The 26291-nt window shown below is 42.8% G+C and overlaps 1 protein-coding gene across 2 annotated transcripts in view; it reads right to left on the bottom strand.

Moving 5' to 3' along the window:
• Positions 1–4559: 4559 nt before the first annotated feature.
• The window catches only part of TOX3 (TOX high mobility group box family member 3), a 109586-nt gene continuing 87854 nt past the window's right edge, over positions 4560–26291 (bottom strand). The window contains exons 4-7 of one of the 2 annotated variants that reach the window (XM_038754017.1): positions 16791–17060; positions 10604–10831; positions 8322–8402; positions 4560–5585 (exon numbers count right to left, since the gene is read on the bottom strand). In XM_038754017.1, coding sequence (XP_038609945.1) covers positions 4854–5585; positions 8322–8402; positions 10604–10831; positions 16791–17060 — 1311 coding nt within the window. In that variant the 3' untranslated portion in view covers positions 4560–4853. The remainder of the gene's footprint in view (positions 5586–8321; positions 8403–10603; positions 10832–16790; positions 17061–26291) is intronic. The other variant, XM_038754018.1, reaches the window with a different exon arrangement.

Raw genomic sequence — 26291 nt, 5'->3', positions numbered from 1 at the left:
CACAGTCGTCATCCCCACTTTACAGATGAGGTAACTGGGGCCCAGAGAAGTTAAGTGACTTGCCCAAAGTCACACAGCTGACAAGTGGTGGAGCCAGGATTTTAACTCACGACCTCTGACTCCAAAGCCCGGGCTCTTTCCACTGAGCCATGCTGCTTCTCATGCCATCAATGGACCATTGATGGCCCACAGAATGCCATCAATGGACCACCTCCCCTCCACACACACATACACAAACACACACACACACCATAAAGACCCAAGTCAGCAGAAACAATTACCAAACTGAGAGGCAGCTTTCACCAAATGCTCCATTTCCAGTCAGTCAATCGATGGTATTTGTCAAGTGCTTAAACTGTGTGCTGAGTAATGGCAGTAAGCGCTTGGGAGAGTACTATAAGGTTAAAGTAGAAACAATCCCTGCCCTGGAGGAACTTACACTTCCCTCTAAGTACTTCAAGTACTCCAAGCCAGCGGGCATGTGGCATAACAATAATAATAATGGTATTTGTTAAGCGCTAAGTGCCAAGCACCATACTGAGTGCTGGGGTGGTTACAAGCAAAAGGGTTTGGACCAAGTCTATGTCCCATGTGGGGCTCATGGTCTCAATCCCCACTTTACAGATGAGGTAACTGAGGCCTAGAGAAGTGAAGTGACTGGACCAAGGTCTCACAGCAGACACATGGTGGAGTTGGAATTAGAACCTATGACCTTCTGACTCTCAGGCCTGTGCTCTCTCCACTATGCCATACCGATCAATGGAAGGGTGGACCGCAGTGGCCGAGTGACCAATTGGTCACTTCTCTGGGACTCAGTTACCTCATCTGTAAAATGGAGGCTAAGACTATGTGCCCCATGTGGAAGAGGGACAGTGTCCAACTCGATTTGTTTATATCCGACCTAGCGCTTAGCACGGTGCCTAGCACAAAGTAAACGCTCAACAAATACCATTCTAATTATCATTGTTAGCAGAACAAATTTCCTCTCAGCCAACGCCTCCTCTCCAGCAACTTTGCTGGAGCCACACATTTCTGTGATGACCATCTCCACGATCATCCTGTTTCCCCTCTGCCTCCTTAGCCCATTAATGCTCACTATCACTGAGTGTGCATGTTTGTGGGGCAGCACAAGCCCTAAGTTGACCAGGAGATGAGAGTGATAGATTACATGTACATGCTGTGTCATATCCAATTAACTCAAATTGACTGTATATCGCATTATGCTGTTAGTGCTTGGAAGATCAATAAATATGGAGAAAAATCCAAGCCGGCCCTCTCCTTTCCCAACCGATCCTAGTAGGTCTGAGACAGATCATGCTATGATGATGTGTGAACTGCTGTTGAAACAGGCAGGTGGTGCACAGACACCATTCAGACTGGGTTTATTCAATCCCAACTCCTCTAACTCTCCATTCATGCATAGCAAAACACCATCTGGTCCTATTTTGCCTCTAGCAATCACAGCTGACCAAAAACGATAATAACAGCTGTTGCAAAACAAAAGCCAAACAAAAGGGAGGAGGGAAAGGTTAGAATGAAGTCCAGTGCTGAAAAATGCTCCATGAAGTGAGAAATGGAAAAGGAGCCATTCAGATGTTGAAAGCCTATTCAATGGAGGCAGAAGAGTCGAGTTAAACCTGGACTACTTAGTCCATCTGCCTAGAAAAATCTACCAACCTTCGACGGTCGGGTGGGAACGTGCAATGGGAAAGATGCCGCAACAAAGTATTTAAGGTTTGGTTCCTCGAGTCACCAGCCAATGTGTCTGGGTCATCCAAAGATGAAAACGTCGGATGCTCTTTCATCGTTCAGCAGGTTCGGTTCATGGGAAAACGGAACCGAGGTAACCGGAAAAATAAAAATAAGCACCTCCTTCTTGGGGGAGAAGGATGAGGGAGTCACGGGGGAACCGGCAACGTCGGGGGGAGGAGGAACGCCTAATAGGTCCAGTGTGTTGGCCCCACACAGGACTGGATCTCCCTTTGAACCATTTCCATGAGCATGATTAATTTGGGGTTATTTGTGACCTGTAACAAAAAGCGCACCGTGTTATTGACTCAAATTCTAGGAATATGAACAGTCATGTGTAAGCTGAAATACAAGCTGTTTCACAATATGCTTTAGTGGATCTTGTGAAATACGATTTGGTAACAAGGTTGGGGAATTCATGTTTTTCCTGATTCGTGTCTCTGACATTTTAAACCCACGGCCCTACCTGATGATTATTTTTTTTTAAACTGTGGTAATTAAACACTTTTTCCTGGAATTGACCATCAGTAGTTCAGCACACTTAATCAAATGTGATAAAACCCAAGATTTATAAAATCATTTAATGGGAGTAATAACACCTGCTTCTAACAGCACAGAGCAGAAAACCGACTTCAGTTGCAATTAACTCTTATCGCTAGTGACATTTTTTCCATGTGATACTTTGTAGGTCTTCAAAATGACAATTATAGAACTAATATACAATTACTGTCATATGTAGTTTAGCAATTAAGTTTTGAAGACATTTGTCTAAAGGTTTCGAAACAGAATATAAAATAGGTCTCACTGTGAAGTAATGCTGGTTTCGATCCAGAGAAAAATCACCGACAATCATCTTTGTTTGAGACATTCCTACTGTAGGAAGTGCTGTTTTAGAGACTACAATCACCCTTTGTGGATGCTTTTAAGTAACTTTCCAAGCCTGTCTGAACCTAAACACTTACCTGTCAACTAATACGGCTAAGCAAAAGCTTCAACGAATACATAGATTTTTCCAGTGCGAGATATCTATAAATTTATAATTAGAACATCTTCCAGTTCAATATTTATATAATGCTAAGTATGGGAGGATTATGAAATATTCAAAATAGAATCTATTATTAATAGCCCCCAATACGACATTTTTTGGAACACCGAAAGAAACTTTTACGAGTGTTCCATTGTTTTCATTACATCCCAGGCCCAGTAACCATGGACACAACATCTTACACTCATTCTTCTCCAGATTAGGATTCTGGTCAGGCTTGATACTTGTTGTTTTAAATTTTCATTTTATCATAAGCAGTTTAAGACTGTTGCCGGTGGTAATTTGCAATTTTTATCAAGACCTCTTCATTATAGCTTCTGACAGGACAGATGCTGTAATTAATCACGCAAGACAACTGGGGATAGTGGCCATACTATTCTCTCCTAGTGCAACTACACAGAGGAAAAAAAGAAAAGTCATGTAGGGAGAGGATGTGGGAAGGAGAGAGGAAGAGGATGAGACTGTAGAAAGAACAATCTTTGCTCAGAATATGCATTCTCCTCCAACCGCACTCCAACCTTTATCTAAAAATGGGAGGTTTTTCCACATCTCCTCGTCTTGCCCTTGCATATGAGAAACCTGAAAAAAGACAGAGGGAGAGAGGAAGGAAGAGAGGAAGTAAGGAAGGGAGGGGGAGAGAGCAAGAGAGGGAGAGAGCGAGATGGAGAGAGAGAAGTAGCACTAAAAGCTTTTAAGAGACCTCAAGATCATGTTAACACAGATCTAATCACATAACATAGAAGGTCATACTTTGCCTCTCTAGAATTGGGTAAGGTACATATTTACTCAATGTATTCGGTGAACCAAAAGGAAAGTTAAAGGGTCTTTTTATTTGATGAGTCAACAGTTTCTAGTTTGTTGCAGCAAGACACAGGCCACGGTTTTTACTGAAATGTGTTTATTCTATAGCAAGATAAAAGCATTTTTTTAGTTAAGCAAAATACAAACAACTTAATTGCTGCTATCATAACTCATAAAAAAGTATAAAACAGCATAAAAACACAATAAGCAACATAGCAATGAATGGTTTATGTTACCAGTGTTTACATTAAAGCCTCATTTATGAAAACTTTACAACACATGATATGAAAACTTACAACTTTTAAAGAAAATATTTACAGTGATTATTGTGGCGCTTCCTTTAAATATTCTACTGGTTTTACAGCATAATAAAAACTCTTGTGTTTTTTTTTTTTTTAATCTTCACTTTTGTAATAAGTTTTCATTTAAGTGCATTTCCCTTCGAAAAATACAGTGTTTATTTTGAAACTCATCACTCGAAACACAGAATCTAATATTCACATTTGTCTTCTAATTAGAATGATCGGAATGAAGCAGCAGTGGAGGCCGTGGGTATGATGTCGTCTCACTGGTTGGAGTCGTGAATAGATGTGAGAGTGGGTCACATTTAATCCCTTGCGTTTGTTTTTTTCTGAAGAGATTCAGGACAGAAAAATAAGAGCTTTGGCAAAAAGTCTGATTTACATTATTTTTCATGACAAAAAAATGTCATCGACTAGTCACGTCATACAAGTTTTTGTATGAAACCATATCTTCATTCTACAGGTAGTTAACAAACTGTGCTTTTAAAGGCTTCATGAGTTCAAACTGCCTGAAGGTACACTCTTCCCCTCTTTGAGAAATAAGGACTACATTCTAGAACGCTGAAAGGACAGTCTGCAGTCATCGTCACGTCCCAGGATTTATTAGGCCATTGGATTCACATATCGTAGGTAAAGCTTGAATAAATTAAAAAGGCATCACATGAAAGAGCACAGCTTTTATTTTTAAAAACAGTGATTTACCGTCAGCTAAAAGATGATACACGGCTACATTGTAGTTCTTTATTGCCTATCTAATAGACACTTTAGAGGATCATTTGATCTGTTATGCATCCCTGCATAACTACCGCCAACAATTTACAGTTCTCAAACGTGGTTTACCCTCGCGTCCTTCTCCCTTCCTCTTCGCCCCTTCCCATCCCAAATGACAACCCCCTCTTTCCCTCCCCCATCCGCCCTGGGCAAAAACACCGCAGTCCATCCAGCAAGACGTATCTTCAGAAAATGCTGACCTGGGACAATGCTTGAGTCTGTGCCTGAGCCGGTATTTGGGACTGATGCTGCTGGGGTGCAGGTGGGGGGCTCCCGATGGCCGGGACGGGGGACGTCATCTGGGGGGCTGCCGGGGAATGCTGCCGCGGAGAAGGCTGGGACTGGTGCTGCATCTGCTGCTGCATCTGCTGCTGCTGCATCTGTTGCAGCTGTATCTGCTGCAGCTGCTGTTGCAGCTGCTGTTGATTCATTTGCTGCTGAAGCTGCTGCTGCTGCTGCAAGTGCTGCTGCATGTGATGCTGAAAATGCTGCTGCTGCATCTGCTGCTGGATCTGCTGATGCATTTGATGCTGATGAAGTTGCTGCTGCTGCATCTGCTGCAGCTGCTGCTGCTGCAGCTGCAGCTGCTGGCTTTGCACCGACGGGCTCACTTGAGTGGACGATGGACTGGCAGCCATACTTGTCCCCATAGAGCCGAGCAGGGGCGCCGCCATGTTCGATGGTAGGTTCGGCGCAACGGTCACAGAAGCCACAATCTGATTCACGGGCAGTCGCATGGTCAAAGGTTTGGGAGCTATGGCCCGCGGGAGGGATTGCTGCAGAGTCTGAGGGGAGGCTGCCACCGAGGCGTGCTGAGACAGGGGAGGGTTCAGGAGAAGGGATGATGACAAATTGGTGGATGCCAATGTCTGTTGAACGGAACGAATTGTCTGGGCCTCTGCCGATTCTGCAGCCGCCTGGGTTTAAAATTGAAACGGAGGTCCGGAATTAGTCCTGAAGGGCTAGCCGACTCCTCTTGGGTACAGTACGCAAATGCACCTCAATCGGATGGAAAATCTTTTACATTCTTTTTGGGTTGCCCATGCCACCTGGGAAGTGGTGGGGGGTGAGAGGAAGGGAGGTTTGGGGGGGGGGGGAGAGGGAGAGGGAGAAAGAGAGAGAGAGAGAGAGAGAGAGAGAGAGAGAGAGAGAGAGAGAGAGAGAGAGAGAGAGAGAGAGAGAGAGAAAGAGCGGGGGGCTGGGGCAGAGGAGGGGAGAAAGAGCGGGGAGGATGGAGAAGACAAGTTCTGGGGCCTCTAGGCCTGGAGCCAACAGAATAGTGAAAGATCCAGCCTCAGGAGGAGAGAGACATGCACGAGGAGGGGGACTGTCGAGACCAGTAGCAATAGGAGGCAGGGGAAGGGGGGCGAGAAGCCGCCGCCGAGGTATTTTACAAAATCCCGACATCATTACTGTCCACGAAACCTGGCTCAGAAGGGCTGTGCCCTTTCTGCTGCATGACCTTGTGCAAGTCACTTCACTTCTCTGTGCCTCAATTACCTCATCTGGAAAATGGAGATGGAGACTATGAGCCCTATGTGGAACTGTGTCCAACCCGATTAAATTGTATCTACCCCAGAGCATAGTACAGTGGCTGGCACATAAAAAAGCACTGAAATACCACAATTATTATTATTATTATTATTATTAGTAGTAGTAGTAGTAGTAGTAGTAGTAGTAGTAGTAGTAGTAGTAGTAGTAGTAGTAAGAAGACGGGGAAGAAATGAGATCTCTTGCCCCAAGACAGAGAGCAAGTCTGCCCTCTGTGGGACAGGGTTACAAATGGAGACACCCCGGCTTCCAATTTCATATGGCGGTCACGTGGTTGTCCCATAACCACCTTCATCCTCATCAGTGCCCATTTTGAAAATTGAAACAGCAGCATTGCAACGCTACACCACTAGCTTGCAAATTCACTTTTAAAAAAGCCAATAAAATAAGTAGCCCTGGCCTTAAAGGCATGTTCATCACCCGCCTTTAAATAATGGGGATTGAAGGGAAAAACATGATGGAATCTTATTTGGCTCTTCCGCTCTCCAGCAAAGACACTCACCTTGAACATCCATGCCTTCGACCTGGCAGGAAGTGTGTTTTCACAATAGTTATGACTACACCACCACTTTGGGATTGGGAACATTCTCCTGTCAGAACAAACCCAACTGGGTATAGCGCGGTGGCATCGGACACGGTGAGGTGCAACAAATGCAACTTTTTCTTAATGCTTGATTTTGTAAACCCAGAACGCTCACGTTCCACTCACGTGGCTGTGGGATTTTCATAAATGGCAAGACCTGATCTTGCATCCTTTCTCCAGAAATATTCCTGAGGTTCTTCAGTACAGAGCCTATATACGACTCAGAGTGGTTTTCTTTTCTCTGGAATCTCACTGCCCTGGACCCTTCTTACTAATTCAAACAGAGCATGCCTTACAAAATCCACTCTTTATGGAACATATTTGAGAGAAGCAGCATTGTCTAGTGGATTGAGCATGGGCCTGGAAGTTAGAAACACCTGGGTTCTAATTCCAGCTCCTCCACTTGTCTGCTGTATGACCCTGGGCAAGCCATTTCACTTCTCTGTGCCTCAGTTATCTCCCCTATAAACTGGTGATTAAGACTGTGAGCCCCATGTGGGACATGGACTGTGTCCAACCTGATCAGCTTGTATTCACTCTAGTGCTTAGTAAGCGCTTAGCAAATACCATAAAAAAAATTGACAACTCCTTCACCTAAAATACATTTCAGAACACAAGATCACTTCCTGACCAATATCTCTGCACCCCAAACCATAAGCCTATTAGATAGCTCTCCCGTCTATGAGTGATTTATCAACATCCTCATTACTCTGGCCTCACGTTTATTCAACTGTACATTTTATTATTTATTTTGACTATTCGAGTTGTAAACACATGTGTGTCCAGGGACTGTGTGCACTTAGTGCAGTGATGTGCCCACAATAAGCATCTACTACTGTTGAGGGTCAGTTCTGTGGACCGGAAAAGTGTCACCTCTTTATTCTGTACTTCCTAGACACCGTCACTGCACTGAGAAAATGCTCAATAAATAACCACTACTACTACTTCTACTACTTTACTCTCAAATGGCTCATTTCAGAAGGAAAGCCATGTTTTCTGGATAGTAGCTCTCAAGTCATCTAACAGATCTTACTTAAAAACCAACTAATCATCCTGGCTCCACAAAATGGTGTCCATCAGTATTTTCTGTATTTAAACATATTTTCCCTCATTACGTTTTTTTAAGCATTTGTTCCGATTCAGGTTTCTCTTATACAATCCCTTTAAGTGAAATAGACTTCCTCAACAGAAAAGCCAGGTGCTTGGAAGAATTTTGCCTGCACTTTGTGATTGTGAGGAGGAAGTTCAATGCTCCTTTTACTGACCGATCTTTTGGTATCCTCAGCTAAATAAAAATCACAACCACCTTTGATCTTACCAATAGCCAACAGGCCAGTTGTGATGTGTTGACAATGCAGTAATCCTTCACATGAAATATAAGTTTAGGATGTTGTTCCGTTGGCTCTATCAAATCTTGGGGGCTTAAAAAATAAATCCAGCTTACAGAGCTGCTCTCAATATTGTGTCTACATCCGGTCTGAGCAGCTGCTCCTGACCTGATTGAAGTCAGCAGGCTTACCTTCGACACAAGGCTGGCTCGATAAGCAGCAAGTGCTTTCAGGTATTCTTTTTTGGCAGCTTCCGTTTTCCGTTTATAAACCTGTTAAAAGACCACAAATTAAAAGCCCCTTCCACATTTGAATTCTGCTCCACAGAACCAGGGCCCCATATATAGCCCCCAAAATAATAGTTATGGATGCACCATAATGGTGGCTTTATTGGCTTTGATTCTGCAAATGAAAAAATGAATTCCCCAGTTTCCCTACTGGTGCAGGAGCCTGTCAGCCCCCGAAAGGGAATATTTCAGGTTCTCAACTCAGGGGTGGAGACTTTAACTACATTGCCTCATGGGAGACAGCCTGGGGAAGAGGCAGGATCTGAACGTCAGAAGACATGAGTTCTAGTCTCACCATTGCCACTGGCCTACTCTGTGACCTTGATCAAGTCACTTAAATCTATCTATACCTCAATTCTCTCATCTGAAAAATGGGGATAAAATACCTGATCTCCCATTCTCTGGGACTGTGAGCCCCATGTGGGGCAGGGACTGGGTTCAATCTATCTTGTAACTACCCCTGAACTTAGCATATTTGGTAGGAGCTCAATAAATGCCACAATCAATCATCAATCAAAGGGTGTCAGCAAGTGTTTTCCTGGCACAGGCACATGAGACTAGTAAATACTGGAGGGGTAATAAATACATAGTGGATAGAGCCCAGGCCTGGGAGTCAGAAGGTCATGGGTTCTAATCCCAGTTTGCTACTTGTCTGCTGTCTGGCCTTGAGCAAGTCACTTCCTTCTCTGGGCCTCAGTTACCTCATCTGAAAAAATGGGGATTAAGACTGTGAGCCCCATGAGGGACAGGGACCGTCTCCAACCCAATTTGCTTGTAATCACCCCAGCGCTTAGTAGAGTGCCTGACACATAGTAAGCACTTAACAAATACTGCAATTATTATTATTATCATTATTAATAGTGAAACGAAGGCAGCTTGCACTCAGTAGGTGAGTAAAAAGCAGTGCCTCTCTAAGAAAGATGCTCCTTCTCCTCCTCAGAAATGTCTATTGACATTTCAGTGGCGGTAAAGAACCAGTTACAAGGAAGGTTCTGAAGACGGAGACCAATCAACTTCTACTATCAGTTAAAAAGTGAAATGAATGGGGGTTGAAACATCCCAAAGAAGGGGAAACCTTGGCTCCTGTGAGCATGAGAATGCAAATCAGCAGCCCTTGATTATGGCCATGGAGTTATGCAGCGCAAATTCCAGGCTTAGCAAAAGATTATGGAGGCTGCGTTCTTTGAACAGAGGATCATGGGAAGAGTGGGAGCCCTGGGGAGAGAAAAGCTATAGAAGCTGCAAAAGGGAAATGCAGAGTGAGGCAAAAGAGGCATAGCGAAGCAGCGTGGTCAAGAGGAAAAGAGCACAGGACTGGAAGTCAGGATCTGGACTCTAATCCTGGCTCTGCCAATTGCTTGCTGAATGACCTTTAACACGTCACTTCACTTCTCTGTGCCTCCATTTCCTCATCTTTAAAATGGGGATTCCATCCCTGTTCTCCCTTCTATTTAGACTGTGAGCCCCGTATGGGACAGAGACTGTGTCCAACCTGATAAATTTCTATCTTCCCCAGTGCTTAGAACAGTGCTTGACATGTAGTAAGCACTTAACAAATACAATCGAAATAATAACCTTCCATGTAGACGGCAAGGGGAAAATGGGTTCTTTCCCCAAACCAGAGGCCGGTCCCCTCTGCACTGGTAGCGATGGAACGCTAGGACTAGAACTGGAGAATAACCCCCTAAGGAAGCATCTCCTACCAGGATGACTAATCTCTCAAAACCTACCACAGTCCAAACCTCAAACATAGTGATGGAATAACATTTCAAATGCTTGGCGCTATAATGAGACGTGCAGAGTTAGCTTCAAAGTTTGGAAACCAACCAGGGCATTACAAAGATTGACAAAGATGATCAATGGAAAGGCAGACATGATGTACTAATCCTTTTTGAGTTTAACATGACAAAGAAAAGAAATCCACATTATTTAAAAAAAAAGAACCATCAAAAGTGGATGCTCATAGGACACTGAGAAGACCTCTTGCAACCTTCCCCTAAATTGGTTGTGAACATTAATCCTGGAAGATGACAGGTATAGGTTTTCCCCCAGCAGCAGCAGGCCCCAAGTTTTTCAGAACACACAAAGGCTAGCGTAAGAAGGAGCCAATCTGCCATTTACTTGGAAGGGCTGGAACAACTTGTGGGTATGTACAGATTCCTCCCCGCAGCTGAACCTTTCGTTACCTGTTTCTGCTCTTCTCCGAGGCTGTCCCACATTGATGCCACGATTTTGGAGACCTCTCCGAATGTAGCGTTGGGGTTCTGTCCTTTAATTGCAGCTTGCGTGTCTCTGAAGAACAGGGCGTATGCAGACACGGGCTTCTGGGGCTCGTTTGGGTCTTTCTTTTTTTTCTTCTTTGGAGTCTTGGGCTTCTTGCCAGAATCTGGGGCAGCTCTTTTCTCTCCAATGGCCTAGAAAACAGACAGAGAAGTCACCGCCTACCCAGCATGCACTTGGAATGCCGTTTGAGTCTACAATTATCTCGCTCCAAGTCTGAGAAACAACAGACGAATATCAACAGATTACCTATCTCCAAAACCGGGAAATATTTTCAGCCGTAGTCGAACTGTCTAGATTGCTATTCAGAAGAGTTCAGGGGATTCGGGTTGATACAATCCATTTGCCCCACAAACCCCAAACATCACACCCTGCTCTGGCATATATACGTACATTAAAAAACATTCTAACCCAAAGTAGTTTTCGATAGCAAAGGCTCAGAAAAACTGATTTTGAATATTGGTCTCAAGGATTTTACAATTTCTTCCTTCTCCAGGATGTGTGGACTTGAGTTTAAAGGGAAGATTTGAGGTTGCCTTTATCAGAAAGTCCTTTTGCTAAAAGAATGATCTAAATCTTAAAGGAAATGAACTGTAACCATATTAAAGCTTTCACCACAGAAGTAAAGGTCAGCTTATATTTCTAAAAAAAAAAGGATATTTGAGGAAAAGGATACCAAGAAATGTTAAAGTGGAAAAGTGGTTTTAAATGGGGGAAGAAAAGGTATGGCTACTCTCCATAAAACTATATATACACACGTGATTTCTAGGACACAAAAAATGTCACAAAGACTTTCAAAAGCAGTTCATTCTCTCCACACTTCCACAGTCCCCAGAGTGCATCTTTGGAGATGGTTGCTGAGACTTCATTGAGCAAGAACTACATTGAGTGGTTGCTCCTGAAATGTCTTGCTCTTCCCCACGAGACTGTAAGCTCCAAGAGGGCAAGGATGTTGTCAACTTCATTATACTCTCTAAATAATTTAGTACCATGTTCAGCACACAGTAAGCACTCCATAAATACTACTGTTCGATTCCTGAAGCCCTTCCCGATTATTATCCTGGATAAAAGTCCACTGGGGATCTTACTCTGAAGCAGAGTAGTCCTATAATTCTTTTTATTTATAATAATGCTGATGATGCCTGTTTACTTGTTTTGATGTCTGTCTCCAGTCTTCTTGACTGTGAGCCCATTGTGGGCAGGAATTATCTCCATTTGTTGCTGAACTGTACTTCCCAAACGTTTATTGCAGTGCTGTGCACATAATAAGAGCTCAATAAATATGACTGAATGAAAGAATAATGGAAGAAGTGCTGAATCAGGATGCCGAAGTCCAGACTCTAGTTCTGACCCTACCTCACCCTACAATTCACTTGTATCTCTCTGGGCTTCAGTTCCCTCACGTGACAATGGGGGACCATTGTGGTCCCAACTATCTCCCAGGATTGGTTGGGAGGGCTAAGGAGATGAGAAATAAAACAGCATGGCCTGGTCTGGGAGTCAGAAGACCTGGGTTTTAATCCTGGCTCCACCACTTGTCTGCTGTATGACCCTGAGCAACTCAATTAACTTCTCTGTGCCTCATTACCTCATCTGTAAAATAGGTATTCAGATTGCGAGCCCTGTATGGGACAGGGATTGTGTCCATCCTGATTATCCTGTCTACCCCAGTAATAGCATTAATAACGGCATCTGTTAAGTGCTTATTATGCGCTAAGTACTAAGCCGAGGGGTAGATACAAGCTAACCAGGTTGGAGACTGTAGATTGTAAGGATATGTACATGGGTGCTGTAGGGATGGTATGAATATCAAGTTTAAGGGAATTAAGAAATAAATTAAGAAAAGTTAAAAACAATTCAGAGTCCAAGATTAAGCTGGTGATTAAGCTAGGCTTATTTGGGTTGTGCTCCTAAGCCAGCCCAAAGAGTTCCAATTTCCAGCCTCTCTGGCGTTTCTCTGTTTTGTCCAGGACTCCCCTTACCACCCACACATCACCCAACCAGTTTTTCTTTCTCCCCAGTCTAGACTGAAAGCTCGTTGTGGGCAGGGAATGTGAATGTTTATTATTGTCCAATAGTGCTTAGTGTCTCCCAAGTGCTTAGTACAGTGCTCTGTACACAATATGCATTCAATAAATATAATTGAATGAGTCGAATGAATGAATAAATGAGATTCTCGGGAGGGATTCCCTGTCCTTCTGGACCTAGGATTCCCTCCTTGGACTATACCTCAAGGTAGACTCCCCAGAACCTCCCCGCAAGACTCCATTGTTGGGGTAGGGATATAGGTAGAGTCCTCTTCGGGTGTCCTTCAAGGGGAAAGTTCTATGGGAATTCTCCAAAGGGCAGGGAGGGCAGGGCAGCATGGCACTCTCTGGATACTGATACCTCTAGAATTCACTGCTAATATATGCATCCAAGCCCCTGTCTATCACAATCTGAAAACAAAATGGGGAGAGGACAGTGGTGACTGATAAAGACAAAGACCAGTAGAACACGGGCAAGAGGAGTAGGATTTTAGGCTTCTTGCCTAGCAAGCCCTGGCATCCTTGAGTCATCTTTCATTCACCCCACATAAGCAGTCTGTCAACAAATTCTGACAGTTCCACCTTCACAATAGTTCTAGAATCTGTGTTTTGCTCCCCATCCAAAGTGCCACCATGCTGGTCAAAGCACTTACAAGTCCTTGACTCCTGCATCAACTTCCTCGTTGACCTTCATGTCTCCCTCTACAGTCCACACTTCATTCTGCTACCCATATCGTTTTTCAGTCCACATTTCCCCACCCCTCCAATCTCTGTCTGTCCATGTCACGAGTTCTTGACAAGAAAAATTTAAGAGTGCAGATAAAGGACACAGTCGTATTTATTGAATGCTTACTGTCTACAGAGCACTGTATTAAGTACTTGGGAGAGTACAATATAAGAGAATTGGTAAACATGTTCCCGGCCCATGAATTTAGTCTAGAGGATATCATAGGAACAAGTAAGTCTCAAATATGAAAATAATTTGAGGAAAAATTTACTTTGTTGTCTGTACCACTGCTCAGATTCCTTACCTTCAGCTTTCAGGAACTCAATCAGCTCTCTTCTACCTTACCTCACTGACAATCCAACCCACACACTTCACTCTTCTAACCCCAGCCGATTCACTGTACCTCCGTATCATCGTTGTTACCACCAGGCCATTGCGTATGGTCTCCCTCGCCCTTCATATCTACCACTCTCCCATCTTCAAAACCTGGCTAAAATCATATGTGCTCCAAGAGATCTTCCCTCACTTCCCCTATTCTCTCTCCCTTCTGCATCAACTGTGCACTTGTTTGTAATCCCTAAGCACTTGGATATTTTACATATCCATTGGTAACTTTATTTTACAGTCCGTATCCCCCTCAGGTCTGTAAGCTCCTTGTGGTCAGGGATCATTTCTACCAAATCTATTGCATTGAACTCTCCCAATTGCTTAGTACAGATCTACACACAGCACATGCTCAATAAATACCATTGATTGAACCATGTCTTCCTTTCCACATCACTTAACATTACATGTTTCCAAGTTTTGTTGTTTTTTGTATTTGTAATTGATTTTAATAACTATGTCCCCAACCTTATTATAAGCTCCTTATTTTATGCTGTTGAGTCATCTCCGACCCAGAGTGACGCCATAGACACATCTCTCCCAGAACGCCCAACCTCCATCTGCAATCGTTCTGGCAGGGTATCCGTAGATTTTCCTTGGTAAAAATACGGAAGTGGTTTACCATTGTCTCCTTCTGTGCAATAAACTTGAGTCTCTGACTTTGACATTCTCCCATGCCACCACTGCCCAGAATGGGTGAGTTTTGACTTGTAGAAGATTGCCTTCCACTTGCTAGCCACTGCCCAAGCTAGGAATGGAATGTATATGCCTCTGCTTGACTCTCCCTCCCATATTCGAGACTGGTAGAGAGCAAGCAAATTGTCTAGCAATTCTATTGTACTTATTCTGTACAGAGCACTGTACTAAGTGCTTATGCTATTAATAGCTTACAAGCAGACCCTGAATCTAGCAATTAAATGATGCTGGATCCAATTAAAATACTACTTATTTTTACTTTAGGATGGAAAGACTCTCAGGGAAAAATCTAGTGCTTCCAAACAGCAAAAAATATTTGGGTTAAGGTACAGCTAAGTATCCTGACAATCCCAATTTTTTCTTATAGCCACTGAGTTGCCTGTTCTTTGCTGCTGCATATGCTGGCACTGCCTGCCAGCCTCAACCATGAGGCCAAATCATTCTTTCTGGAGATACTTGTTCCAGGGTACACTGTAATGCCATCTGGTCTTATTACTACTGGAACATGTATTTGTACAGGGAAAGGCTGAGGTAAATTGGGGCCCCAGACTGAGCCCGCTCCTTCCTCTTCCCCTCCTCCTCCTCCCCATCCACCCTGCCTTACCTCCTTCCCCTCCCCACAGCACCTGTATATATGTTTGTATGTATTTATTACTCTATTTATTTATTTTATTTGTACATGTTTATTCTATTTATTTTATTTTGTTAATATGTTTTGTTTTGTTCTCCGTCTCCCCCTTCTAGACTGTGAGCCCACTGTTGGGTAGGGACCATCTCTATGTGTTGCCAATTTGTACTTCCCAAGCGCTTAGTACAGTGCTCTGCACAGAGTAAGCGCTCAATAAATACGATTGAATGAATGAATGAATGAATGAAGACCTTTAAGTCTGATTGGCGAATGTAGACTTTTTCAGAAGGGTGACAAGCCTGTGACTGGAGACAGCAATGACTCGGGCATGCTAAATTTATTGCTGAATTGCTCAGAAACAAAGGTCCCCATACTGGTAGAGATTGTCATTCCCCAAGGACCCTAGGACACACGAAGGGGGAGCAGCCCCCCTAAAAGCTGGAGATCCACAGGCTCATCCCAGTGGGGGGAGGATTTAAATGCTGACCATCTAGTTTGGCTATGCATTGGTAGGGAATGTGTCTGTTTACCGTTATTTTGCACTCTCCTACAGTGCTCTGTGCACAGTAAGCACTCAGTAAATATGACTCAATGCATTCCAGCCTGCACAGCATTCTCGCTGAAGTGTTTTTATTCTGAACCAGATGGGGAGGATCCTTAGCCAATGCAGATGATTCCAAGAATTACTTCTTAAATAAACACCTAAAGCCATCTGACTCAGTCAGTGAAGGGGCTTGGGGAAGGAATTGGATCTTTAGTCCCTATCTTTGCTTGCCCCAAACAACACGGAATGTGAGCCTCACCCAAGGGGGAAGTGGTAGCTATTGTTACCATTTCAAAGAAACTAAAATCTTTCAGCTGGAATATCTTAAGTAAGGCATCAACAGGAGCTAAATGGAAACAGCCTCTCCTAAATGAACCAGATGTTTCTGATGGCCAATTAAAGTCTCCTTAATTGTGCCACACTCAAAATTCACCTCATAGGTTTGTGATTTGGTTTATATATGTGTATGTGTGTGTGTATACACATATGTATATATGTGTGTATATATAATATATATATATATGTGTATATATATATATATATATATATACACATATAATATATATTATATATACACATATATGAAAACCCACACTTTCCATTAAAGTAGCACACAAAACACTTTAGTAACCAATAGTTACTAATCTATAGGTACACAAAGGGGAACCCCAGAAAGAATTTAAGCTTGGTAAAGATGACCACACTTCTAAATCCTTCAACTGTGAAAAAAACCAAATACCCCCAGGGTACAATTACAAGCAACACAAATGCACAACGGATCCCTGGGACCCACTCTGCTAGTCTGGGTAACTGCTTCAGTAAGACCCGAAAGCAAGAGAATAGAAGAGGGAAACGTTGAGGCAAGGATTCAAAAGGGCCTGTAGATGCGTAGCAATGGGATTTAGTAAATGCGCTTACTTTGTGCACAGCACTGCAGTAAGCAATGGGAGAGAATTAACAGGTGGGAATTAGGCGAGATCCCCATGACTCAGTGTAATGCTAATCACTGAGATCAATCAATCCATTGGTTGGATTTAATGGATTGCTTCGATGACGCTTTCGTCCCCGAAGCATTCTCCAGACTCACTCTGTTGGACTCATCTGCATCCTCTTCATTGATAGAGCTGGAAGGCGATGGGGTTGCTGATTTGCTTGCAGGAGGTGAAGGGGATGTGTGGGGCACACTGGCACCTCCGACATTCAGTCCCAACTGAGCGCTCAGCTGGGATTGGTTAATGGTGGTGAGCTGAGTGGCAGGCATGATTCCAGAACGAGCCGCGTCGGTCATCTGGACGATCGACCTCATGATCAAGGAATGATCCTGACGATACTGCGAGACCGTTGTGTGGCTGTGATCCTAGGAGAAAAAAGAGGAAATAGCAGATTTGGGCAATGAACAGCCAGCTCCATCAAATGCTAAAAGAGTATTTTCTTGGGCTCAGACTTTGAGGGGTGCTTTCCATGTCCGAGGATGGGGGTGGACACCGATCCACAGCTTTGACCTTGAAAGACAGAGATCACAGAGCCAAGTGACCTGGTCAGCCGGACCCGAATCAAGACATAACTGGGCTCCGGGCTTCATTTTTCCCACCATTGCCGCTGCGGCTCAGAATCTCTCACGTCCACATGAGCAGGAGGTGGGTGAAGAAGAGCAGTCCCCATCCCCTACCTCACCTACTGCAAGAAGCATAGGCCCTGCTAGTCAGAGGACCTGGGTTCTAATACTGACTCTGCCCCTTGCCTGCTGTGTGACTTGGGCAAATTGTTTCACTACTCTGTGCCTCAGTTTCCTCATCAGTAAAATGGGAATTCAACACCTATTCCCCCTCCTACTTAGAACGTGAGCCCTACGTGGGGCCATGACCACCTTCGACCTGATGAATTGGCTTACTTGCATCTACCAAGTCCTGTAAATAGCAGGGCTTAGAACGGGGCTTGACACAAAGTATGTACTCCAGAAACACTATAATCAGCCCCATCCAACTGCTTGGCAGGATTTCATGGTGTTAGCAACCCCCACCATTACCTACCCTATTCCCAAGTTAATAGCTATCGATGTACAGAACTGGACAGGTGGGTGAAGGGTGAGAGTAGCTCATTCATCAGTTAGAACTTTGAGAAGGTTGTGATAGTTTGGACTAAAGACAGCCCTCCCTGTTGAGGGCTACTCTTCATTGATCTGGATTTTCTCAAACTGCTCTTTTGGGTAAACTTACTGTGATTCTTTCCGTTAGCACACAGGCTGCCTCCCTTAGGTTGTAAGTTCCCTGTGTGCCAGGAACCACATCTGAATCAGTGTCCTGCGATTTCCTTCCTAGCACTCAGTACAAGGCCTTGCATTGCACTGCAGTTGCTTAATATCGTTTCTACTACCACAACTTCTCCCTCCAACTTTCACTAAGCCAGACTAGCTATCTCAAAGATAAGAATCCAGTACAGCAATGATTGCCTCCTCTAACTTTTGACAAAGTAGTGCTGTTACTGGCTGACCTCTACATATCTCGGCATCACCTAAAGCCGCCCCTGTCTTGGACAAACTTTTGTCAACCAGCTGCATGTCACTTTGGTTGCATTATCCTCTTAGAGGATATCCTCTGTCCAGCCTAACCAAAGAGAAAGGTATGTTATGCACACTGGAAAGAGAGTCAGTCAATCGTATTTATTGAGCACTTACTGTGTGCAGAACACTGTACTAAGTGCTTGGGAGAGTACAATGTAACAATAAAGGCGAATTCTCGGCTCTGTAACAAGCTTACAGTCTAGAGGGGTAGACAGACATTAAAAACATAAATGAACAAATAAATTACAGGTATGTATGTAAGTGCTGAGGATCTGGGGGAGGCGGGGGGATGGATAAAGGGAGCAGATTAGGGCTATGCAGAAGGGAATGAGAGAAGAGGAAAGGAGGGTTTAGTCAGGGAAGGCCTCTTGGAAGAAATGTGTCTTCAAAAAGGCTTTGAAAGCAGGGAGAGTAATTATCTGTTGGATATGAGGAGGACGGGCATTCCAGGCCAGAGGCAGGACATGTATGAGAGGTCGGTGGCAAGGTAGATGATATCAAGGTACAGTGAGAAAGTGTCAAAGATCCATGCACAGATGTTTAGGACTTTATTCTCCCTGGGACAGGTGCACTTTGGGGTGAAATTCATTGCAAATTATGGGGTTATTCTGATTCAGGATTATGTTGTCAATAGCATCTGGGAGTCATTCAAAAAATCTTTTTAAAGGCTATCTCTTTCTGCCTATGAATCCAGTCTTTCTTAACATAAGCTGCTTTATTTTTATCAAGGAAGAACTTTAAATGTTAAATGAAGACCTGGAGAGAATCGGAATGGGGTTTCATAAGAGTTATAATAATTGTGGTATTTGTTAAGGGCCAGGCACTGTACTAAGCGCTAGGGCAATACAAGCAAAGTGGGTTTGACACTGTCCCTGTCCCACATGGAGCTCACAGTCTCATGTTTCAGATGAGGTAACTGAGTCACAGAGAAGTCAAGTGACTTGCCCAAGGTCACAGAGCAGATAAGTGGCTGAGCAGAGATTAGGATCCAGGTGACTTCTGGCTCCCAGGTCCATGTTCTACCTAGTAGGCCATGCTGCTTCTCAGGTGGGATCATTTCCAAATAATAATAATAATAATAATGGCATTTATTAAGCGCTTACTATGTGCAAAGCACTGTTCTAAGCGCTGGGGACGTTACAAGGTGATCAGGTTGTCCCACATGGGGCTCACAGTCTTCATCCCCATTTTACAGATGAGGGAACTGAGGCACAGAGAAGTGAAGTGACTTGCCCGAAGTCACACAGCTGACAAGTGGCGGAGCCGGAATTTGAACCCATGACCTTTGACTCCAAAGCCCGGGCTCTTTTCCACTGAGCCACACTGTAGTAAAATGTATTTTACTACAGAAAGACTAGGCCATTTCTTCCAACAGTCATAGAAAACAGATTTTTTTCTTTAATACCAAAGAACTAGAACATGAAAACATGGGTAACAAATGATTTATTGTAAATCTTGTCATTTTGGCTGAGCATCTGATTTTACTGAAACGAGATTTTCTTGACTCACACTGACCTAGCATCTAATTTTATTTAAGAGCTTATGAATTCTTAACTGTCCCTCTTCTGAGGGTACACAAGCATCCTTGCTTCTCTTAAAAAAGGAAAAAAAACCCCACCAGTGAATTGTAAACAGCTAAATTGAGGTGTTTGTTTTCTTAATTTGTACTGGCTAAAATTTCACTATGTACATGAAATACTGGATAGAAAAATAGTCTACAGCTATTTGTAGGCATCTTGCTTATTTTAAGAGTGGGTTTGAGGTCAGGGACACCAAATCTCATTAATCTGTACTATGTTCAAATGCATTTCACAACATTCTGTTTAACTGTTCCTTAAACATCACCCTTTGATAGTTAATTCTCAATCAAGCGATGGAATTTTTCCTGCATCTACTGAGTGTTAAGCACTGTACTAAGCACTTGGGACAGTACAACAGAAGCAAGTCATTCTCTGCCTTTACTGTGCTTAAAATCTAACAAGGGAAACAGACAAAAATTATTTTACCAATAATTGGCAGAAGAAAGTACAAGGCTACAAGGATGAACTAGTTCAATAATTGAATTTACAAATGTGTATATATATTCACTCCCACTCTCCAAAATTTGTAGGGTTTGCTCTCTTCTCAATACTAACCGTTGTTAGCTTTCTTTGTGGCTTCACTCTATAGCAACAGGTGTTACTTATGGGATCTTCCCAAGTACAACCTTCTTTTTTCCTCAAATTTAATTGGTCCCTGCTCCCCAAATCTCCCCCATCATTTCTTTTGTCCTACCTCTTGCTTCTTAACCTCCACACCTTTTGAACCCCATTTTAAACCCCTTTAGTTACTGAACAAACCAGCATTTTCAAAAGACCTCTCTTCATGACATCCATATTGTTTCTATAAAGCTTTTTGAGACAGGAATCAAGTTTAATTTAGACCTTCCACCCACTAAGCAAGGGCTGGGTCTGATTCTCAACTCTACATCTCTCAAAGCACATGGAAGACAGTAAGTAGTACTGATAAAGGATTTCCCAATGTCTTGAAAGAAGTACAAGGAAGCCCAGGCAATGCTAAATGACAATATTACATCTCTACATAGATCCTACTTAAACTTGAGCGCCGTGTGGGAGAGAAACTGGGTCCTACTTATTAATGATAATAATAATAATAATAGTGTTATTTCTTAAATGCTACTATATGTCAAACACTGTTCTAAGTGCTGGGGTAGATATAGGGTAATCAGGTTGGACACAGTCCCTGTCCCACACGAGGCTCACAGTTTAATCCCCATTTTACAGATGAGGTAACTGAGGCACAGAGATGTGAAGTGACTTGTTCAAGGTCCTACAGCAGACATGTGGCAGAGCTGAGATTAGAACCCACGTCCTCTGACTACCAAGCCCATGTTATTCCCACTAGACCCTGCTGATTCCTACATGATTATTTTGCATCTATCCCAGGGCTTTATACAGTACTTGGCACATAATAAGTGCTTATCAAATACCATTATTATTATTATTATTGTGATTCAATTCTGTACTCCCCCTCCAGAGAAATCTCTGATTGACTTCCTCTCCTCCACAACAAAAATAAATCAATGTTATTTATTGAGCACCTTCTCATTGCAGAGCTCCGTACCAAATGATTGAGAGAATAAACAGAAGCAAATGACGTGGTCCCTTCCCACAAAGAGCTTGGAATATTTTTCTCTCCTCCACCACTGATCCTACTGCTTCCCTTTCTCTGGCTAGCTGTCCTTGCGCTCTCACATTTAGGTGTTGTTGTCACCCTGGGCACTTGCTCCACCAATGCATCACCTAAGCATTAAAAAGTGGTGATAATCAAACTATTGAGAATACATATTCATGGTGAGTTTGTTACCCTAAACCTCTAAATTGAACATTATTGTGGGTAGTAGGGGGAAACTACCACCTAGCCAAAACGTGGAGGCAATCTAATCAACCAATCTTATTTATTGAATGCTTACTGTATGCAGAGCACTGTATTAAGCACTTGGGGGAATAAAATATAAGTGTCAGGTCCTAAACATGACCACTTCCTGAAGCAGCGTGGCTCAGAGGAAGGAGCACGGGCTTTGGAGTCAGAGGTCGTGGGTTCAAGTCCCGGCTCTGCCACATGTCTGCTGTGTGACCTTGGGCAAGTCATTTGGCTTCTCTGGGCCTCAGCTGCCTCATCTGTGGAATGGGGATTAAGACTGTGAGCCCCACGTGGGACAACCTGATCACCTTGTATCCTCCCTAGCGTTTAGAACAGTGCTTTGCACATAGTAAGTGTTTAATAAATGCCATTATTAATTAATTAATTAATTGTCAGTCACAGTTTCCTGTTGCAAATAAAGGTCCATAATGCCCCCAAGAGAACCCAGTCACTGTTTTTGGTGACTAAGGGTCATGGCTGAAAAAAGGTTGGCATCGAAGTTTCCCTAATGAGGGTCCAGATCTCAAAGGACTTTCTGATGATAAAACTTGGCCTTATGGAGGATGGAACTGTGAAATAATAACAATTTTGGGTATTTGTTAAGCGCTTACTATGTGGCAGGCACTGTTCTAAGCAGTGAGGCGGATTCAAGCAAGTCGGGTTGGACACAGACCCTGTCCCGTGTGGGGCTCGTTCCCCACTTTACAGATGAGGTAACTGAGGCGCAGAGAAGTTAAGTGACTTGCCCAAGGCCACACAGCCAACAAGTGGTGGGTCTGGGATTAGAACCCATGACCTTCTGACTGCCAGACCTGTGCTCTATCCGCTATGCCATGCTGCTTCAATGATGGGACAGACTAGAGGAGCATTAGAACCTAAGAGCTGAGAGGGGCTTGGTTCTGGGGTAGCAGTTCCATTGTGCTAATGAAAAAATTTACTGCAACCCCAAAATAAATCCAGGAATTTTTGAATCAACATAAAAGTGCGGATTAAATGTTTTTTTCTAATGTTGTTTAAACGTTTTATTGTTTCATAAACAAATACCACTGATAGATTGATTCCCCTATAAACCATAAGCTCGTTATGAGCAGGAAATTTGTCCATTATATTGTTATTTGTATTCTTATAAAAGACACATTCCCTGCCCATAACGAGCTTCAATCTCATATCAACTGACCTATCCACCAAGGACATATAACGTGGTCAGAGACGCTAAGAATTGGAAATCCACCATGTGCTTAGAAGAAAGTTACTCCCATATAACAAAACTTGGAATGGACTAATATGTTTACCATGCCAAAACATAGGCAAACGCAATTAATACAAGTTCGACTGCCTCCTCCTAGTAATGGTAAGAAAAGAAATCCCTCAAGCATTTTTATGGCACTAGTAGTCAAATTAGAACAAATTGTTCTGAGGGTAAGAATGATCACTGGAGGAATAATAACAGTAATAACGATGGTATTTGTTAAACTCTTACTATGTGCCAAGCACTGTTCTAAGCACTGGGGTAGATACAAGCTAATCAGGTTGTCCTACATGGGACTCACAGTCTTACTCCCCATTTTACAGATGAGGTAATTGAGGCACAGAGAAGTTAAGCAGCTTGCCCAAGGTCACACAGCAGACAAGTGGCGGAGCCGGGATTAGAACCCATGTCTTCTGACTCCCAAGTCCGTGCTCTTTCCAATAATGGGATTGGGGGCAACAATGTAACAACTTTAACAGTGCTATTTTCTCAGGACACTGAGATCTTCAGGCCCTTGAAAAGGGATGTAAGGGCCCCCCTCCTGCAACCTGCACCTGAGTACTAACAATTCCGATCAGTAACATTTTTTTTTTTTTGCTCACAGAGACCCTACAATCAATCAAGAGCCTTTATTGCATTTATATTCTATGAGGAGCACTGTTCTAAGCACTTGAATGAAAGAAGTCCTTAAGGGCAGGGAATGTGAGCTCATTGTGGGCAGGGAATCTGTCTATTGTTATATTGTAGAGTTAGTGGGCATGATCCCTGCCCTCAAAAAGCTTGAAGTCTAGAGGGTCTGGGAATCAAAGGGATGGATCTCAAAGAGTTCAAATTCAGAAAGCCACATTTTGGGGGTCTTTCTGCCCCAACTGGAAACTCAGAGACCTGGGATGAGTGAAATTGAAGAGTTGACCTTGAATACCTGTGTAGGCAATCATTATTGTCACCCTCTAGACTGGAAGCTCCTTCAAGGAGGGGAATGTCAATAATAATAATAATAATGGCATTTGTTAAGTGCTTACTATGTGCCAAGCACTGGAAGGTATCTATCAACACTGTTGTATTGTACTCTCCCAGATGCCAAGTAAAGCGCTCTGCACATGACAAGCACTCAGCAAATACCATCGACTGACTGATCTTTGTGAAGTTGAACCCTGGCTATTTATATGCTGTCCTTCCATCTTCTTCACACGATTGTTACTAAATTCACTATAGAGCTGAGAGCAATGGGATATTTTCATCGGATGAGCCCGCTGGTGGAATTGCATGAGCATCTTCATTCAGCACAATGCCAATCTGTGGGCTGTCAAAGTTGGAATTTACTGATTGATTCATACCGGTTGTTGTTACTGCTTTGGGAATTTGAACTCACTGTAATTCTTCTGACCAGAATTTCAGCGAGCACAATTTAAAAGCTGCTACATATGGTCATATATTTTCTCTTTATATTTTATATTCCATAATCACAATAGTTAGATAAGACTAAGCCCCATTTTCTTCAGGTCCCTCTCCCATCCATGTCACCCTGACTCACTCTCTTTGCTCTACTCCCCTCCCCTCATAGCACTTGTGTATATATGTACATATCTATATTTCTATTTATTTATATTAAGGTCTGTTTACTTGCTTTGATGTATATACACCAATAATTATATTTACTTATACTGACACCTGCCTAATTGTTTTGATGTCTGTCTCCCCCCTTCTAGACTGTAAGCCTGGTGTGGGCAGGGAATGTCCCTATTGCTGAATTGTACTTTCCAAGCACTTCGTACAGTGCTCTGCACACAGTAAGTGCTCAATATATAGGATTGAATGAATGAAAGAATGAATTTGTTTTAAAAGTTATAAAATCAATTACAAAGCTAGAGTGTTTTCTGAACACAGACTACTGGGTTGGATGGACAAAATAATGGCATTTTTTATATTTTTGTATTCTTAATTATATCAGAGAGAACATTGGACAAGGCTTACTCTACCATTACCACTTTTAATAAGCATGGCCTAGGCGATAGAGCACGGACTTGGGAGTCAGAAGGACCCTGGTTCTACTCCTGGCTCCACCAGGAAAATTACTTCTTTGTGCCTCAGTTACCTCATCTGTAAAATGGGGATTAAGACTGTGAACCCAATGTGGGACAGGGACTGTGTCTAACATGATTAGCCTGCATCTACTCCAGTGCTTAGAACAGTGCTTGACATATAAGTAAATGCTTAACAAATACCATCATCATTACTTGCCAAGTTGAGGTAAATATATGGTGAAAAATCAATTGAATGAATTTATCACGAGTAATAAAAAATATTTGCCATTATGTGTTCAAATCACTAACCATCCATGAGAAATGAGCCAGGAATTTAGCACACAAATTGAAAGTCAACTAGAATCCAATAAAAATATTAAAATTGTATTTCTACAACTGAAAATTAATGATTTACAGTCACACACAATATATTTCAAACTCTTTGAACAGACTGTTTTGCAAATATGTATAAATATATATATATATACACACACATATATATATATAAAACACTACCTGCAAATGTCCATAAAAACCCTGAATTTCATAAAACAATCTCTTCAAATTTATTGCCTTTACCAATGTAGACTAAAGATAAAAATCCCAAATCAAGTTCACTGAATTTAAACAAGTCTATTCATCAAAATATCATTCTACCTGCTGTTTTAAGCCATCTTTATGTCGATCCACATTTAAACAATAAATCTGAGAAGAGCAAAGAGTAGCAGTGCATGGAAATTTAGAAGTGTATAGCCAGGAGATATGGATAAAGCCCAATTTCAATGGGGCATATACTTCCAGTGACTTATTCTGTCTAGTTTTAAAAGGTCCAGATGATTGCTTCCTATCTCATGCCACCATGGAGGCTATTCCAATATTTCAAAACTCTCTGTGACCTGAAGGTTTCCTGAGGTTCAAAAGAGGTTTCCTTCTCCTACTCTCCCTAGGCAACTATCTCATTCTCAGTGGCACTGCATTGTCAACTCATAAGAGAATACAAACAGAATCAACAGGTAGGCCGAAGCTATACTATTCACCCACAATTGCATCCACTCCCTCAGGTGGTGGCCACTGGCACGGGAATTATGTTAAGTCAGCAAGTGAAAGATCCGCTTGAGACATCCAGATTTCGTTTTTCTTTACACATCATTCTCCTACTGCATTTTGTTCTACTCGGGTGTTGTTATATTTGTGTTAGTGTCCAACCATCCTGAAGACCGGTAACAGATTTCATGATTTGATTTTGGGGGCCGGGAGGGTGGCAAGTTTTTCCCTCAAATCTCCCTACTCTTCTATAGGAGATGTGATGGTCTCCATAGTTATTGCCGGTCT

This window comes from Tachyglossus aculeatus, chromosome 11 (genome assembly GCF_015852505.1).
Source record: "Tachyglossus aculeatus isolate mTacAcu1 chromosome 11, mTacAcu1.pri, whole genome shotgun sequence".
Taxonomy (NCBI): domain Eukaryota; kingdom Metazoa; phylum Chordata; class Mammalia; order Monotremata; family Tachyglossidae; genus Tachyglossus; species Tachyglossus aculeatus.
Note: the sequence above shows the minus strand (reverse complement) of the source record. Positions and strands in the feature narration are given on the sequence as shown.